The sequence below is a fragment of the Astatotilapia calliptera genome, chromosome 15 (genome assembly GCF_964374335.1).
Source record: "Astatotilapia calliptera chromosome 15, fAstCal68.1, whole genome shotgun sequence".
Taxonomy (NCBI): domain Eukaryota; kingdom Metazoa; phylum Chordata; class Actinopteri; order Cichliformes; family Cichlidae; genus Astatotilapia; species Astatotilapia calliptera.
In genome coordinates this window covers 29,087,624-29,103,331 of record NC_137436.1, presented here as the reverse complement: position 1 = coordinate 29,103,331, position 15,708 = coordinate 29,087,624, and the positions used below count along the sequence as shown (strand labels likewise).

Here is a 15,708-nt window from a genome sequence, read left to right as displayed (position 1 = left end):
TGGCAAACACACTTTCAGGAATAATCAAATTTAATTAAATGTACACCTAATAAAGATGTAATATTAAGTCTTCCAAAACACTGCGAATCACTGCAGCATGATTCAGAATTCTTGGCTGATATGGTTCATAAGTGTAGCAAGACATTCTGACCTTTAAGCGAGTACTCAACTGACCCAATTTTGAATAAAAGTCTTAAGTTTTTCTCAATAGAGCGATGTCATCATTCATATCACAAGGCAGCAGAGGACAGCAGGATGGTTTGAAAAACACTTACTGTGAGGCAGGACAACTGCACAAGTAGCTAGAGGGGAAACACATGGGTTGATAAGCTGGCTTTGTTCACTTTCGGTGTGCACATGGTCTTTTTTGGTTTAACTACAGACTGTCTGCACAGCGTGGGACACACAGGTCAGCATCCCACGCTAATATGTGCAAACAGAATCCATGCACAGCAGGCAGATGATGATCAAAATTCATCATATAAAAAGCACACTGAAGGTGTATGCCATTTCATCAATGTCAGTACTTTACAGGCATTCTACAATCACAACTGGATGGTAATGGGCTGGTACTTATATAGTGCTCTTCTACTCTAAATAAGCACTCAATAAGCTTTTGACTACAAGAATCATTCATCCAGTTTCACGCACATTCATACAAGAGCTTCTTTCTAAGCACCTTTGATGCACTTGTGCAATATTCACACACACACAAACACGCGCGCGCGGAGCATGTCAGGGTTCAGTATATTGTCCAAGGATAATTTGGCATGCAAGCTGGAGTAGCTGGGCGAATCAGTCTACCAACCTCGATGCAAATTTTGTAGCACTTACGCCAATCCTGCTAACACCCAAAAAGCAAGACCCAAGCTGCAGATGGATGGTTTGTGCTAGAAAGAGGGTATAGAAAGAAACATCTTACTACTGTAAAGCATCTAGTGTCCCCTTGCATTTTGGGGAATGCTACCCAATGCACCACTCAAAGATATAACTTTTTTGTTTTGTTCTTTTATTTATTCGTTGCAGTTTATACAGTCTACGTCTAGTTGTTGAAGAAATCATGTGTGAAGATAAAAATCAAACATGCACTTATCTCAAGTTTTCATTCAAAATGACAAATTTTTAAGTGTTTGAATTAAAGAGAATAGCTTGAAATCTCAATGTATGGATCCCTCTAACTCCAAACAAGCAAAACAATATATAAACATACAGCTATAAGTAAAGTTTGCAAGAAGGCAATTGTTTTAGTGTTCTAAAGGCTGGGGTTTCCCATAACATTTTACATTTTTACTGTACAAAACTACAGGGTGGGCCATTTATATGGATACACCGTAATAACATGGGAATGGTTGGTGATATTAAAGACCTATTTGTGGCACATTAGTATATGTGAGGGGGCAAACTCCTCAAGATGGGAGGTGACCATGGTGGCCATTTAGAAGTCGGCCATCTTGGATACAATGTGACACATCAAACTTATTGGTAATGACACAAGAAAAACAATGATGTGTTTGGTTTCAACGTAACTTTATTCTTTCATGAGTTATTTACAAGTTTCTGACCACTTATAAAATGTGTTCAATGTGCTGCCCATTGTGTTGGATTGTCAATGCAACCCTCTTCTCCCACTCTTCACACACTGATAGCAACATCGCAGGAGAAATGCCAGCACAGGCATCCAGTATCCGTAGTTTCAGGTGCTGCACATCTCATATCTTCACACCATAGACAATTGCCTTCAGATGACCCCAAAGATAAAAGTCTAAGGGGGTCAGATCGGGAGACCTTGGGGGCCATTCAACTGGCCCACGACGACCAATTCACTTTCCAGGAAACTGTTCATCTAGGAATGCTCGGACCTGGCACCCATAATGTGGTGGTGCACCATCTTGCTGGAGAAACTCAGGGAACGTGCCAGCTTCAGTGCATAAAGAGGGAAACGCATCATCATGTAGCAATTTCAAATATCCAGTGGCCTTGAGGTTTCCATTGATGAAGAATGGACCCACTATCGTTGTACCCCATATACCACACCAAACCATCACTTTTGTTGTTCCAACAGTCTTGGAGGGATCCATCCAATGTGGGTTAGTGTCAGACCAATAGCGGCGGTTTTGTTTGTTTAACTTCACCATTCACATAAAAGTTTGCCTCATCGCTGAACAAGATCTTCTTTCATTTCATTTTCATTTATTTATTTATTTCACACTTGGTACAACAGATCAAACAAACCAACCACACTTTCTATCAATAAAGCACTACAACCATGTGTGAAAAGGAGCAGGAAGAAGAAAATATTCTTATTAAACCCTGCCCCCTATCTACAATCCAACTTATATTACAAGTGGGCACCAAAAATCAGGGAACAAACTAATATTAACATTTCTCTCCGGTCCTAACCCAAACCAAACAACAAATTTACAATCAGAATATACCACTCCACATAGTAACAAGGAGAAAAATAAAATTAAAATAAATAAAACAAAAAATTATAAAGGATCCTTTTTCAATGAACTCCAATTTCATTCGCATTCTTCATATTGAGTTATCGTTTTAAGCATGTAACACTTTTTAAAACAATGTAAACTTATACAATTCTTTAAATTATAATGAAGAGAGTTCCACAGTCGTATACCCCTAACCGTTGTACTCATTAATCTTTGTGTTGTCCTAGCTAACTGATGCTTAAAATAAAATTTCCTTCTACTATCTTCTCCCCCTGAACACATTAAAAATACTCTTTGTAACTTAAAGGGCAAAATATTATTTTTAGCCTTAAACATAATTAATAGTGTCCGTAATTTCACTAAATCTCCTAATTTTAATAATTTTGATTTTATAAATAATTTATTTGTATGTTCTCTATATGTAACGTTATGAATCATTCGTATCACTTTCTTCTGTAATAAGTTTAGAGGTTTTATAGTATTCTCATATGTATTCCCCCAAACTTCAACACAGTAACTAAAGTATGAGAAAAACAATGAAAAATATAAAATGCGCATTGTTTTATAATCTAATAAATCTCTTACATTTCCCAAAATATAAATGCTTTTAACCATCTTCTTTCTAATATACTCAATATGAGATTTCCACGTCAAATTTTCATCTACTATTACACCCAAAAAACGAAATTCAGTAACTCTTTCAATCACTTCTCCATCAATGGACATAATGACTTCATCCTCCTTTACACGATTGCCAAATATCATGAATTTCGTTTTTGTCAGTTTCAAAGATAATTTATTTACATCTAACCATTTTTTTAATCTTAACATCTCAGAAGTCATAATTTCAACCAAATCTTCCAAATTCTCTCCAGAGCAATAAAAATTTGTCTCATCTGCAAATAAAATATAATTTAAACTTTTTGATATATCACAGATATCATTAATATATAAATTAAAAAGTTTAGGTCCCAAAATAGAACCTTGAGGAACGCCACATACAATCTTCAATCTTTCAGAAGTATTGCCGAGATAATGTACATATTGCAACCTATTTTCTAAATAACTCCTTAACCAATTCAATGCCACTCCTCTCACACCATAGTTATACAATTTAGAAATCAAAATAGAATGTTGTAACGTATCAAAAGCTTTTTTTAAATCAACAAATACCCCCACTGTATATTTATTATTATGGGTTGCAGATGAAATATCGTCAATGAAAGTCAACGATGCTAATGCCATTGATCTATTTTTACGAAATCCAAATTGATTTTCATTTATTAGTTGATATTTTTCAATAAAACTATCAAGTCTTTGCGCAAAGAGTTTTTCAAGCACTTTTGAAAACTGTGACAAAAGAGACACTGGCCTATAATTGTTAAAACTATGCTTATCTCCTGATTTATATAAGGGTATCACTTTTGCCACTTTCATTCGATCAGGAAATACTCCTGATTGTAGCAAAAGATTAAAAATATAGCAAAGAGGAATACTTATACAATCTAAAGTCTTTTTAATTATAACCATGTCTATACCATCACAGTCAGTAGATTTTTTATTTTTAAAATTTTCTACAATTGCTACTATTTCTTTTATGGTAATATCGGCCAAGAATGTGGAATTAACCATTCTATTATCTCCTTTCCAGGCTTCCTCATATTCTGGATCGTCATTTTTCCTAATTAAATTTGCTAAAGTAGGTCCAACATTTACAAAAAAGGAATTGAATTCGTTTACTACTTCAGTCTTGTCTTCGACAACTTGATTATTCTTAATAAAATAATTAGGCCGATCTAAGGGTGTGTTCTTGTTACCCAATACCTCCCTAAAAATATTCCAAATGCCCTTAATTATATTCTTGTTTTCCTGAAAAAGTTTATTATAGTAGTCTTTCTTGGCTTTCCTCAATATTAATACCAACTTATTTTTATAAACTTTGTATTTCATTTCCGCATTCTTAGTTCTCTGTTATATAATCCCTATATAAATTATTTTTCTTTTTACACGCATTTGCAAGACCCTTAGTTATCCAAGGGTTCATATTCTTATTCTTTTTCTTATACTTAAATGATCCCAATGGACAATGTTTATCATACAAGGCCAAATATGTATTTAAAAATGCTCCGTATGCAACGTCGACCTCATTAACATAAACCTCCTTCCAGTCCACTTCCATGAGATCTTGTCTAAACTTGTTAATTGCCTCGTTATTTCTTACCCTTCTATGACTCATGAAACCAACTTCTTCCTTTCTTTTCATATTTAAATCAAAAGTAAAAAAGACTGGTAGATGATCGCTTATATCATTCATGATGAGGCCACTCATAATATTACTCTCCAAACTATTAATTAAAATATGATCAATTAGTGTTTCTGATTTATCCGTTATTCTACTCGGCTTTATGATTAAAGGATAAAATCCTTTACCAAATAATAATTCAAAAAAATCTGACGAAGCCTTATCATTTGCCTCTTTACAAAGATCAATGTTGTAATCACCACATAAACATACAGTCTTATTTCCCTTAGCCTTACTCAATAAGTCTTCTACTGCTTCTGTAAATAACTCAATCTGTGACCCCGGTTTCCTATATATGCACGTTACAATTATATTACTTCTTCTTTCTATATCCAATTCCACTGTCACAGACTCCATTAAATCGTCTATAGCCACAGACACACATTCAACTTTTTTACATTTCAAATCGCAATTAACAAAAAGTGCCACCCCTCCTGCCTTCTTCTTAGTTCTATTTACAAAGTATAAATCGTACCCTTCAATACAGAAATTACAACCCCTATTCTCATCTAACCATGTTTCAGACAGAGCAATTATTTGAAACCTTCGTGAACTGACAGCCCTGTTCCAATTTTTGTTTTGCTTATTCTGCAAATTCTGTGCACCGATCTGGGTCATCCTCGTTGAGATGCTGCAGTAGCTGGAGTTTGTAAGGGTGCCATTTGTGAGTAGCTAATATCCGCCGAAGGGATGTTCGGCTAATGCCACTCTCCAGTGACATGTGCCGAGTGCTACGCTGTGGGCTTTTGCTGAATGAAGCTAGGACAGCCACTGATGTTTCTTCATTAGTGACAGTTTTCTTGCGTCCACATTTTGGCAAATTCAACACTGAACTGTAGCATGGGAGATGGGTGGTCTCGCAGGGTGTCTTGCATTGAAATCTGCTGCAATGACCCCGTTACTGCGTTCACCAGATATCAACACAATTTCGATCTGCTCCTCACATGTTAAACTCTTCGACATGTCAATGGCTGTGAACAAAGAGAAACTTGTAAATAACTCATGAAAGAATAAAGTTACATTGAAAGCAAGCGCACCATTGTTTTTCTTGTGACATTACCAATAAGTTTGATGTGTCACATGGCACTCTTCCTATTGGAAAAAAAAAGTTGTATCCAAGATGGCCGACTTCTAAATGGCCACCATGGTCACCACCCATCTTGAGGAGTTTGCCCCCTCACATATACTAATGTGCCACAAACAGGACTTTAATATCACCAACCATTCCCATGTTATTACGGTGTATCCATATAAATGGCGCACCCTGTACTGCTAGTATTATTATTATTATTATTATTATTATTATTATTATTATTATTATTATTATTAGTTTAGGGTTGTTTGCTAGACGACTGAAATTACTCTATGGACACTAGACAAAACAAACAAACAAACATGTAAATATGTTTTAATTTTAGTTTTATGTTCAAATTAATTACGTTTTGGTCCAAAATCTTTTTTTCATTAAAAATGAAAATGATTCAAAAGAAAGAAAAGAAATGAAAGAATGAATATAGAATAAATTGTTTTTGAAAGTAGAAGTTATTCTCTGTCTTCTGACAGAGAATAACTGTCTTCATATTCCAAAATAGGCAGTATCGAAACTTTAGAGAATATCATTAAAAATGCTGCCAGTGACTGGCATCTGGCAGGGAAAGCGATAAGATGAGTTTAACGATGCACCCCCCCCCACTCCGCTCCCAATTGTTTTCAAATTCTGACAAGTATTCCTCAAGACACATGACCTTTCCATCACCTTATACCAGCCCAACAAGTGTTAATCTGCAACATAATGTGACGGTCCCCAATGTTTAGAAGACCCCTAATAAAATTCTAAATGTCAGACATATTCGTCTGGCATCTCACATCAGTTTTCATTGGAAAACAAGTCACTCATCTGGAAAGAAAAAACACTAGTTCCTAAATGTTCTGAAGGGATTTAAACTAAACCTGATCTGAAACTATTTCAGTCTGGACAACAACATATGGGATGCAGTGCAACAAAAAGACCTAAAATCTTAAAATGAAATGTAAAGCCAGGAAACAGACAGACAGCCCAATCTCACCAGGAGAGGAAAGAGCTATTGGGATGGAAATTATTTAATTTATCCTGTGTCTGTGAATAAATGAATCAATGAAAATGCTAAGGGTGAGCTAATACAGCTTTAGTGAAGGTGGCCTGAGTGAGGTGGGGAAAGGAGCTGACTGATGCTGGGCAATTTATATTCAGATCGGGTTAGGGAAGCAGTAAGAAACACGATAAAAATTCCACCTTACTTCTTGCTTAAGGGGTTGTTGGACATTAGATACACGTCCACACCTAATATTTAATATCATTACTCTGGCCAGCCCAAATTACAAGGAATGTTGTAGAGAGGAGGAGCATGAGAAATACATTGACATTAAGGACCAGTTACATTTTGTAACACACTAGGATCACCTTCCTTTCCACTGAAGATAGCTGATTGACTTTCTAATGGTTTTCAAGGTTGCTTGTTGTTTGTTAGTTCTCATCAGTTAGTTATACCAGTTCTCAACATTTCCTAACATTTTCACAGTAATATGCTGTCATTTTTTCCCTCGAATAGTTAAGGCTGAAATCTATTGTGCGTATCTGATACTTCAATATTGCTTTATATTTTTTTAACCATGGAACAAGACTTTCCATCACCCTTTTATCTGGCAACTCAGGGGTGTAAACACTGTCCTGCTCACACTTTATAGTGGTTTTGTGGTGCTGCTGGCTTCAACTGAGGATATAGTCGGGTTGTGGAAGGAAGGATCAAGAATTTCAATCCCAGTGACTGGAAAGTTCTTCATCACAGTACTCGAGAAGAAATTCCAGAACAGAGTCTGCTAGTCAAATGTCAGATTTAGGAGGAATAATGTGGTTTTCATTCCACTCGTTGGTCCGCCTCCTTTTTCTCTCCAGGATATCTGAGTATGTGTGGGACTTTGCCCAACCAGTCTATTTGTATTTAGTATTATGTATTTTGCCTACTTAAAGAAGTGGGGGGGGGGGGGGGGGGGGAATCGCACTGCTGACAAAAAATTTGGCTTGCCACCCTTTGTTATCAGTTGTCTTCATAATGTTTATGGACAGGATATTTTGGTGGCAAGTGGCTGAAGGCTTAAGTGGTCTCAGGATCTCATCTCTGCTTTTTGCAGATGATGTGGTTCCATTGACTTCATCAGGGAGATGGGGTTTTTATATCTTCTCTTTTTAATTAATTAAACCTTTAACTGTAGGGTAAAAATAACTCTAATAAAGAAATTAACACCACAAATATAATTTGGCAGCATGAAAACAAACTCAACCACAGGGAAAAGCTATATGTTTACAAACTCATCCACTGATTCGGACCAGAATACACCAACTATAGCCCTAGCAGACAGTGAAATGGATGTGCGACATCAGGTCAGGAGTCATGAAGTGTTGTTTTTTTCCTGCCCTCTTGTCAGGAAATTGAAGCAGCATAAAGGGATGTCCTGTTCTTCACTGAGCTGGCTGAGCAGGGGCAGCGCTTGAGAGAGGAAATCAAAGCTTTCATGTAGGAGGACACATGTTTCACAACTCACTGAATCAAAGTGGGTCAAAATCTTTTTTTAGTTGACACTATACAGAGGTGTGACATGTTCATTTAGAACATGCGGGGTTCAAACAAACAAGTCAATGTGGCATTTAAGAGTGTAAAAGCGTTCATCATAAAACTGAGATTAGGAACAATGCTGCTCACTACGAAAAGCCTCAGCATACAAGGTTCCTGCAAAACAAGGAACTGCATTCAGTACATCCATCACCCTCTTCATCACATTTAAAAGGGTTAACAGCGGAGCACTTTTGACTACAGTCTCATTATGTGTGAAATGGACATTGAAAAAGTCATGTTAGACTCTACTGGACTAATCTGTATATGAAAAAATACTAAATGTTGTATTTTATCATATCTATTGGTGTCTTTCCTTACTCTTTTGGCAGCTGAATGTGGTGTCTGTAATCATTTTAGATATAAGATTCTTATTCTATCATGTTTATGCTTTGATTTATTCAGCTCTTCTCTTTTAGTCTTTTTTTAACAAATAGAATTACAGCATGTAACAAGTGGGGAGTAGGACTTGAATCTCATTTCTGCCTTCAGGTCTCTTGCAGAGCCTTTCGCCTGATGATGGTAGCCATGAATGAACTGCAGTGCAACACAGACCTGACAGTCAACTTAGTTAGGCACGAGGTAACCCATATGGAAAAGATATATATAAATTTTATAAAGTCTGTATCTGTCTTGTGTGAAACTTGTATGAAAAGCATATAAGAGTGAAAACAGATATAAGATCCCTTGAAAAATTATGTAATGAAACTTGTATGTTTTGGATACTTACTAAAGCAATGTATGAAAGTAATGAGAAAGTAGCCATTTTCATGAGTAATCACATATAAGTTTTTACTATTTCTTTTCCATATGGAAAGCCTGAAATGATAGGACACGTTTCAAAGCTATCAAAACTCTTTAAGTACGAAACATGTCTGTTTGGAAACACATGTCAAAATGTAATAAGTCACATGACACACTACTGCTTATCTCCAGACTGATCTGGCTCACTCAGTGTAACTACAATATAACTTACAGTAGACACTAAAAACATGTAGGACAAAACTTAACTGGAATACTGCATATTGTTAAAAAAATATAGTTTTCTTTTCATTTTAAGTGCATTAACACAGGTTAAAGCAACTTTCTAGAGCAATTGCAATTTAAAGTGTAAAATATCTGCCACCTTAAAGACACAGGAACACAGCAGCTCCTAATCAATCAACCACTGTACGATCTGTGTAGATGAGAGAGCAGTGACTTATATGCTTCACCAAGTTTAGATGCTGCTTTTAACGCTTGTATTAAATACAAGTTACCTTTTTGCTTTGGACTCAAATTATAAGTAGCAAATGATATTGCATAATTAATACTGAAGATTTTAAATTCCTAAACAGTGTCAAGCACAATCACAGTTTTTGTAGTACTGTTACTTGAAAGCAATATAATAATTGTATTTATTACTCAATGAAATTACATGCATTGTATAATGACAATAAGTACAAATTAAGGAGTAAAGACACATGAGTTGACTTGATGCAAACAGTTTATAATCAAGTAATGAACAGTAGTTCTCCTAGTTGAAAAATAATATGTGATACTAATAGCTACCACACAGTCTATATCTCCTGTAGACAAATATAGCTGCGTTGAGAGATGTAGTACCTGATATGCCAAAATCAAAGATGGCTAGGTTAACAGTCATGAGCTCAGGAGGCTTTAACTTGGTCTTCCGTTTCATGGTCATATAAATGACATATCCATTCCCTGTTGCAGACATGATTCCTGAAAAAGAGAAAGAAAGACTGCGATCATACCAATTATCCATTAGTTCAGATTCTTTCCCATCATTCTTCATGGTAGATCAAAATCAAGAGAGTATTTTTTAGTACTTTCCATCAGTTTTGACCAGATGCTCAATACCACTATTTAAACTGCAGGCCCAAATCTTGACAGAGCCTCTGTGTTTCACAAACGGCTAACTAATCTAGCTTGTTAGTTACCCCACAAGTTAGTTTGTGAGTATGATTTTCAACAGGAACACTGAGACTCAAACAATGAGTTTGTTGTTCCTAGTTTTAGAGCCCAAAATTAGACCTTTTAGTGTTGATGTTCATTATTTCAACATGTTCAGAGCAGCAGGACAGGCTAAGTTCTTTCTCTCCTGAGAAATGTTATTCCCTCTTGCTTAAATTTTGGATTTTCTTTAATATGAAACTGAAAAAGTCCAAAGAGGTGGCTCACTGTTTGGATTTAAATATTGAAGAATTATGGACTCATTTAGACTTAAATGCATCTACTAAACATATCTACATTGACATGTGCTTTAAAATTGGATCCGGCACCACCAGCACTCTTTATGGTTAATATCAAATATTTTATATAATGTTACATAATTTCAGTTCCATTTTATTCGTGGGTTTGGATGCCAAGCGTAAAGACATATGTTTGTCTATTAATAGAAGGCATAATAACCCATTTTTTATTCCTCACAAACTATGTCACAATGTAACATTCAATTCCCCCTGAAATAACAGCATTACAACTGATCTCAGACGATGGTGAAATACTACAGCAGTAAACTCAGCCATAAGCACACTGTCCTTGAGTTAATCTGAAGGCCACATGAAGCTTAGAGTTATAGAACTAACAGCTGAATTTTCAATTTTTAGCAGCAAAGAAATTTTTAGGCGCCATCCTATTACGGTACTGCGCTGGAATTCACTGAGCTCCTGAGAGCCACCGATTCTTTCTCAAATGTTTGTAGAAGCTGTTTGCATGCATAGGTTATTTGCATGCAGGTTTATTTCAAAATAAAACAGCGTCTCAAAGGCATTGGGGTATTTCCCAGTGGTCTGAGGGTCATTTTAATCTGCTGTGTGTCAAATTGACCAGTGCATGATACAGCTACAGGAAATGAGTTGGGAATTCAGAACACATTACTCTCTCACACTCTCTGTCTTTGACAGAGACACTCGGTACTTTCTTCCCTATCCATGTCTTGTACAACATTTTCCCAATGATATGGATGATATCACAAGATGAAACAGGAACATGTAGATAAGGTTAAATAAGATAAGCCAAGTGCAGCTTTATTCACTCTCTGGAATGCCTATGTATTGATGGAGACATAGCGAGATCTCTCCTGAGAGGGAATGCAGTTCAGTATGTTACATAGAATCTGATAGCAAGAAGATTTATGGGTTTGTTTGTGTGAATGTGTGTGTGTGTGTGTGTGTGTGTGTGTGTGTGTGTGTGTGTGTGTGTGTGTGTGTTTTTTGTTTATGAAAATCTAATTAAAAAAAAAAAAGTAAAACAAAAAAAAGACGAAGAAAACTGTCATTTTCTTAATATTAACCAGGCCTGAATACAATGTGATAATGCAAATCTACTCCTCCACTTAAAAGCTCCACCATTTTAATCAAATGAAAAAGATTCACAAACAGACATTAACTCACTATTTTCATTAATTTTATAATTAATGAAAATAGTGAATCAGAAGAAGTGTCAAAGACATGCAGAAACCACAGTTTAGTAACACTCCATCTCCCCACTGAAATGGCAGAGATTGTGTGGGATAAAGCGGCCACCCCGTCAGCTGCTTCCTATTCAGCATGTTTGTTTTGCACACACATTCTGTTCACTGCTGAATAAACCAGATTCATTTATGAGGGTTTATTTATAAGGGCACTTGAAGGAAAAATAATTTAACTAATAGCACAATGAGTCCATGTACTCATTTGATGCACAGCACCAGGAAAAAATATAATAGCAAAGACACAGTGCCAAGAAGGGGCTGTAAGAGGATTCCCACAAGAATAAAAGGAACAATGGAAAACCACAACAAACAGAACATGAATCCCCCACGCTGCCGTTTGTTCTGTACATCTGTTTCTGTCATCATACATTAAGCCGCTCTATTCTCCGGTATCTCAGTCACATTGTAAGATAGATGAAAATCTAATTAGGCCACCTGTCTTACTGAATTTACAAGCATATACAGTAACTCATCAGTGCCAGGTAAAAAAGATTATCTACTTCTCGTGTTTAAAAAATTTATCTCCAAGATGAAGTAGTGGCCGTGTCTGTTACACAAACTAGATTAAAGTCTACAAAAACAAATGAGTATCTACTATTATAAGCTGCAGAATACAAAGACAAGGCAGACAGCATCTGTGAGAAGAAATATGTGTATGAAAAGAGGACCTTCGTATTCAAAGTTGCAATAATAATCATGTGGTTAAGGTTATCTAATTATCATTGGTTAAACGGGGACCATACTTGTTAAGTCAAATATTTTGTTGACTCCAGATTATCTTTCTAGTTCTCACTTCCTCCTTTCTTCCATTCATAATTACTATTGATAGTATACTATTGTCTTTTGTCATGTCATCCCTCGTGGTTGTGTTTCCTTGTTCACTGTTCCCACAATCTACTGATATTCTGAGTCCCTGCCCTGTGTATAATCTGGTTTTCCTGTATTATTGTGAATGATGGCACTTAAACTGATATTTTGAGTCATACCGGTTTCCCAAGTGGTGCATTTGGGTCCACGACCTGCCTGTCACACAGCCAACACTTGACATCCCACATTAAAGGCAAATTTAAAACCAATGGAAAATTATATTTCCTGAATATGGTACATGGACGACATATCAAACTCACAGCTTCTATAACCCTATAAATTCCTGTAAGGAGGGATTTTCTCCTTATTTTGTGTTTTAGCACTGAACTATGAAATATCAAAGGTTTTAAAACCATCCATCCATCCATTCGCTTCCGCTTCTCCTTTTCAGGGTCGCGGGGGGCGCTGGAGCCTATCCCAGCTGTCATAGGGCGAGAGGCAGGGTACACCCTGGACAGGTCGCCAGTCTGTCGCAGGGCGGTTTTAAAACCAGTTTTTGGGTAATTTGTAGTACTGCTGTAGTACTACCTCCACTGTAAGAGGAACCTCTGAGTGACTTAATTGTACAGTGACTGATCTAGATCAGTGTGGATGTTGGTGTCTAAGCAAGTTAATGGAGCAACAGTGACATTCAGACTTGATTATGTTATTGAAGAAATACAGCAACATTTTCACTGCGCTATTTCAAACTGCTATTGAGGCATTGACACAGAGCAAAGAATTAATAGAAAAAGAATAAACAGAAATAGGGTTGCAAGAAAGTACAAGTTCACTCTGACTGTGAGTGCAAAGAGCTGCTCCAGTGTCCATCAAGTGTTCTACACGCAACCCGATCTTCCTCCTCCCATTCTGATTACCGTTTTTACATTATTCTCCAGGGCCTTCACAGTAATGTGAAAAACCTATTTACATTAAAAAGAAGTCTACTTAACAAGAAGTTAGGGTTCAGAGCTAAGGGTTGGGGTCATCACTGATGATGACTTAGACCTCAGAGGGTAAACAACATTTCTTGCTACTCTGTCATTATAAAAAACAGTAACACACAACAATCACACAGCTCCAATAACAATTTCCTCCTTCTTGTTGCAGCCAGTTTGCTAATTGTATTTCTACTGGCAATGGCAGTGCACATGCACATGCAGTTCGAGAAAGCCTTTAAAGGTGCTGAAGTTACATACCTGGAAGAATCTGTCAGAGAGTCTCCAGACCTCTTTGGTCCTCAAGTCACTTGGAGTACATAAATGCCAACATAAACTTTAATTCTGTTATTAGTTGCCATCCTTGTGCTTAATGCTCCTTCTATTCACGAGGAGTTATGTTTGTGTGAGTTGTTATCATTTAATGACAGAGGCTGTCAAGAGAAATTAGCTAGCAATTAAAAAAAATTAACAGCCACAGACAGCCACAAACTCGGGTAATGTATGTTAATGTCATTAACGTATAATTACAAACACTGCAGAACTCAAAGTGAACACTATCAGCATGGGCCTGACATATAAAGAACAAGAAATGTTTACATTTCCAAAAATGTATCTAAACATGCGTTACTCATTTGGTTTCACTTTGCAGCTGTTTTTTTTTTTTTTTTTTTTTTTTACTTTTTCCTTAATGAAATCATATCATGACAAGCTGACAGCAGTACCTGAACCCTGACAGTTCAACAGAGTCCAACTTAAGAAAATACCTCTAAATAGATAAAGATGGGGGAAAACCATCAAGCTGGCAACACATAAGCTGAAAAGTGTAAAAACAACAAAATACAGAAAAAAACTGCACATTCCTGAAATCAAAGAGCACAGCAACCTGAAATTAATTACAGAAACATCAGAGTCTGGCTGTGTTTCAGCCACAGGCTCAACAGGAACATTTTTAGAAACTACAAGTGGTTACTTTTCAGTTAAGGTTTCACACATATATTTTGGTCTTACAGTTCTGAATTTACTGTTGGATTCAGGCAGACAGATTTACCTCTAGTAAATGGTTTGGGGAAATCAAATCTCCTACTTCATGGAAATGAGCCAAAGGGAGAGCAAACAGACATTAACTTATTACACTCTGTTTTTATCTTCACTTTGTCCGATAACAGGCTATATTTGCCATGCGTTTTAGATTTGGGTTGTGGTTTGTGTTAGCAACTGTGTTCTGTGCTGGCACTGATGTCATTATTTGTTTCCACTCTGTATTAGGGCATTCTGTGCTTGGTTGTTTTCCATCTTTCCATGTCCTTTAAAATCCTACACGTGTGTTGTAAATTTGGTGAAGATGTTTTTATCATGTGCATGTGTTTTGCAGATTAAGAGTACAGTGAAATCTACAGACACTGGTGTGATTGAAAATATGTGAGCCTGAAGGTCTCATGTGACTTCCAGCTGATGTTATCAGAACACATTTTGCTTTTGTGGGGAGTTCCAGGCACTGGCTGTGCAAACTGCTTCTGTGCACATTACCCTTTTGCTATTTTCAGCTTGTAAACAATGAAAATCTCACAAGAACAAGAGTAAGCAGTTAATTTTCCCAAGGGGCCACATGAGAAACTGGGACTGTTGTGGAGGGCCACGGCATAAGATGAAGTGAATTGCGAGCTTCCTCGTGCAGCCCTCCACAACATCCCCAGTCCTAGTTTCTAATATGGCCTCTTTGGAAAATTAGTTTCCCATCCTTGTTATAGGGCAGCATGTGTGTAAGTCTGTCATTGTTTGAAGAAATCATCAGTTTGAGCTGCTGTCACTGCTGCAAAGCAAGGACAACTCTTTTCTGTGTATTAAAACTTCTTTGACTATAAGTGGGTCTTTGAAGCATTGAAACATGTTATCCGAATTATGAGATTTGTCTCTGTTAATGACAAACACAAGGTTTCTTCCTCATTAACCCTTGTAGCTTAGAACAGGACAGGGAAGATGTGGGTGGCTGAAAGATTTAAATTCACACTCAAGTAATTACATTGCTAATAGGAAACCACAGATGGAC

At 36.6% G+C, this 15,708-nt stretch overlaps 1 protein-coding gene across 4 annotated transcripts in view; it reads right to left on the bottom strand.

The window, feature by feature from the left end:
• Nucleotides 1–15,708, bottom strand: part of opn5 (opsin 5) — a 70,366-nt gene that overhangs the window by 22,540 nt on the left and 32,118 nt on the right. For all 4 annotated transcript variants that reach the window (XM_026143295.2, XM_026143293.2, XM_080289964.1 and 1 more), the window contains one exon: nucleotides 10,002–10,121. In XM_026143295.2, coding sequence (XP_025999080.1) covers nucleotides 10,002–10,121 — 120 coding nt within the window. The remainder of the gene's footprint in view (nucleotides 1–10,001; nucleotides 10,122–15,708) is intronic.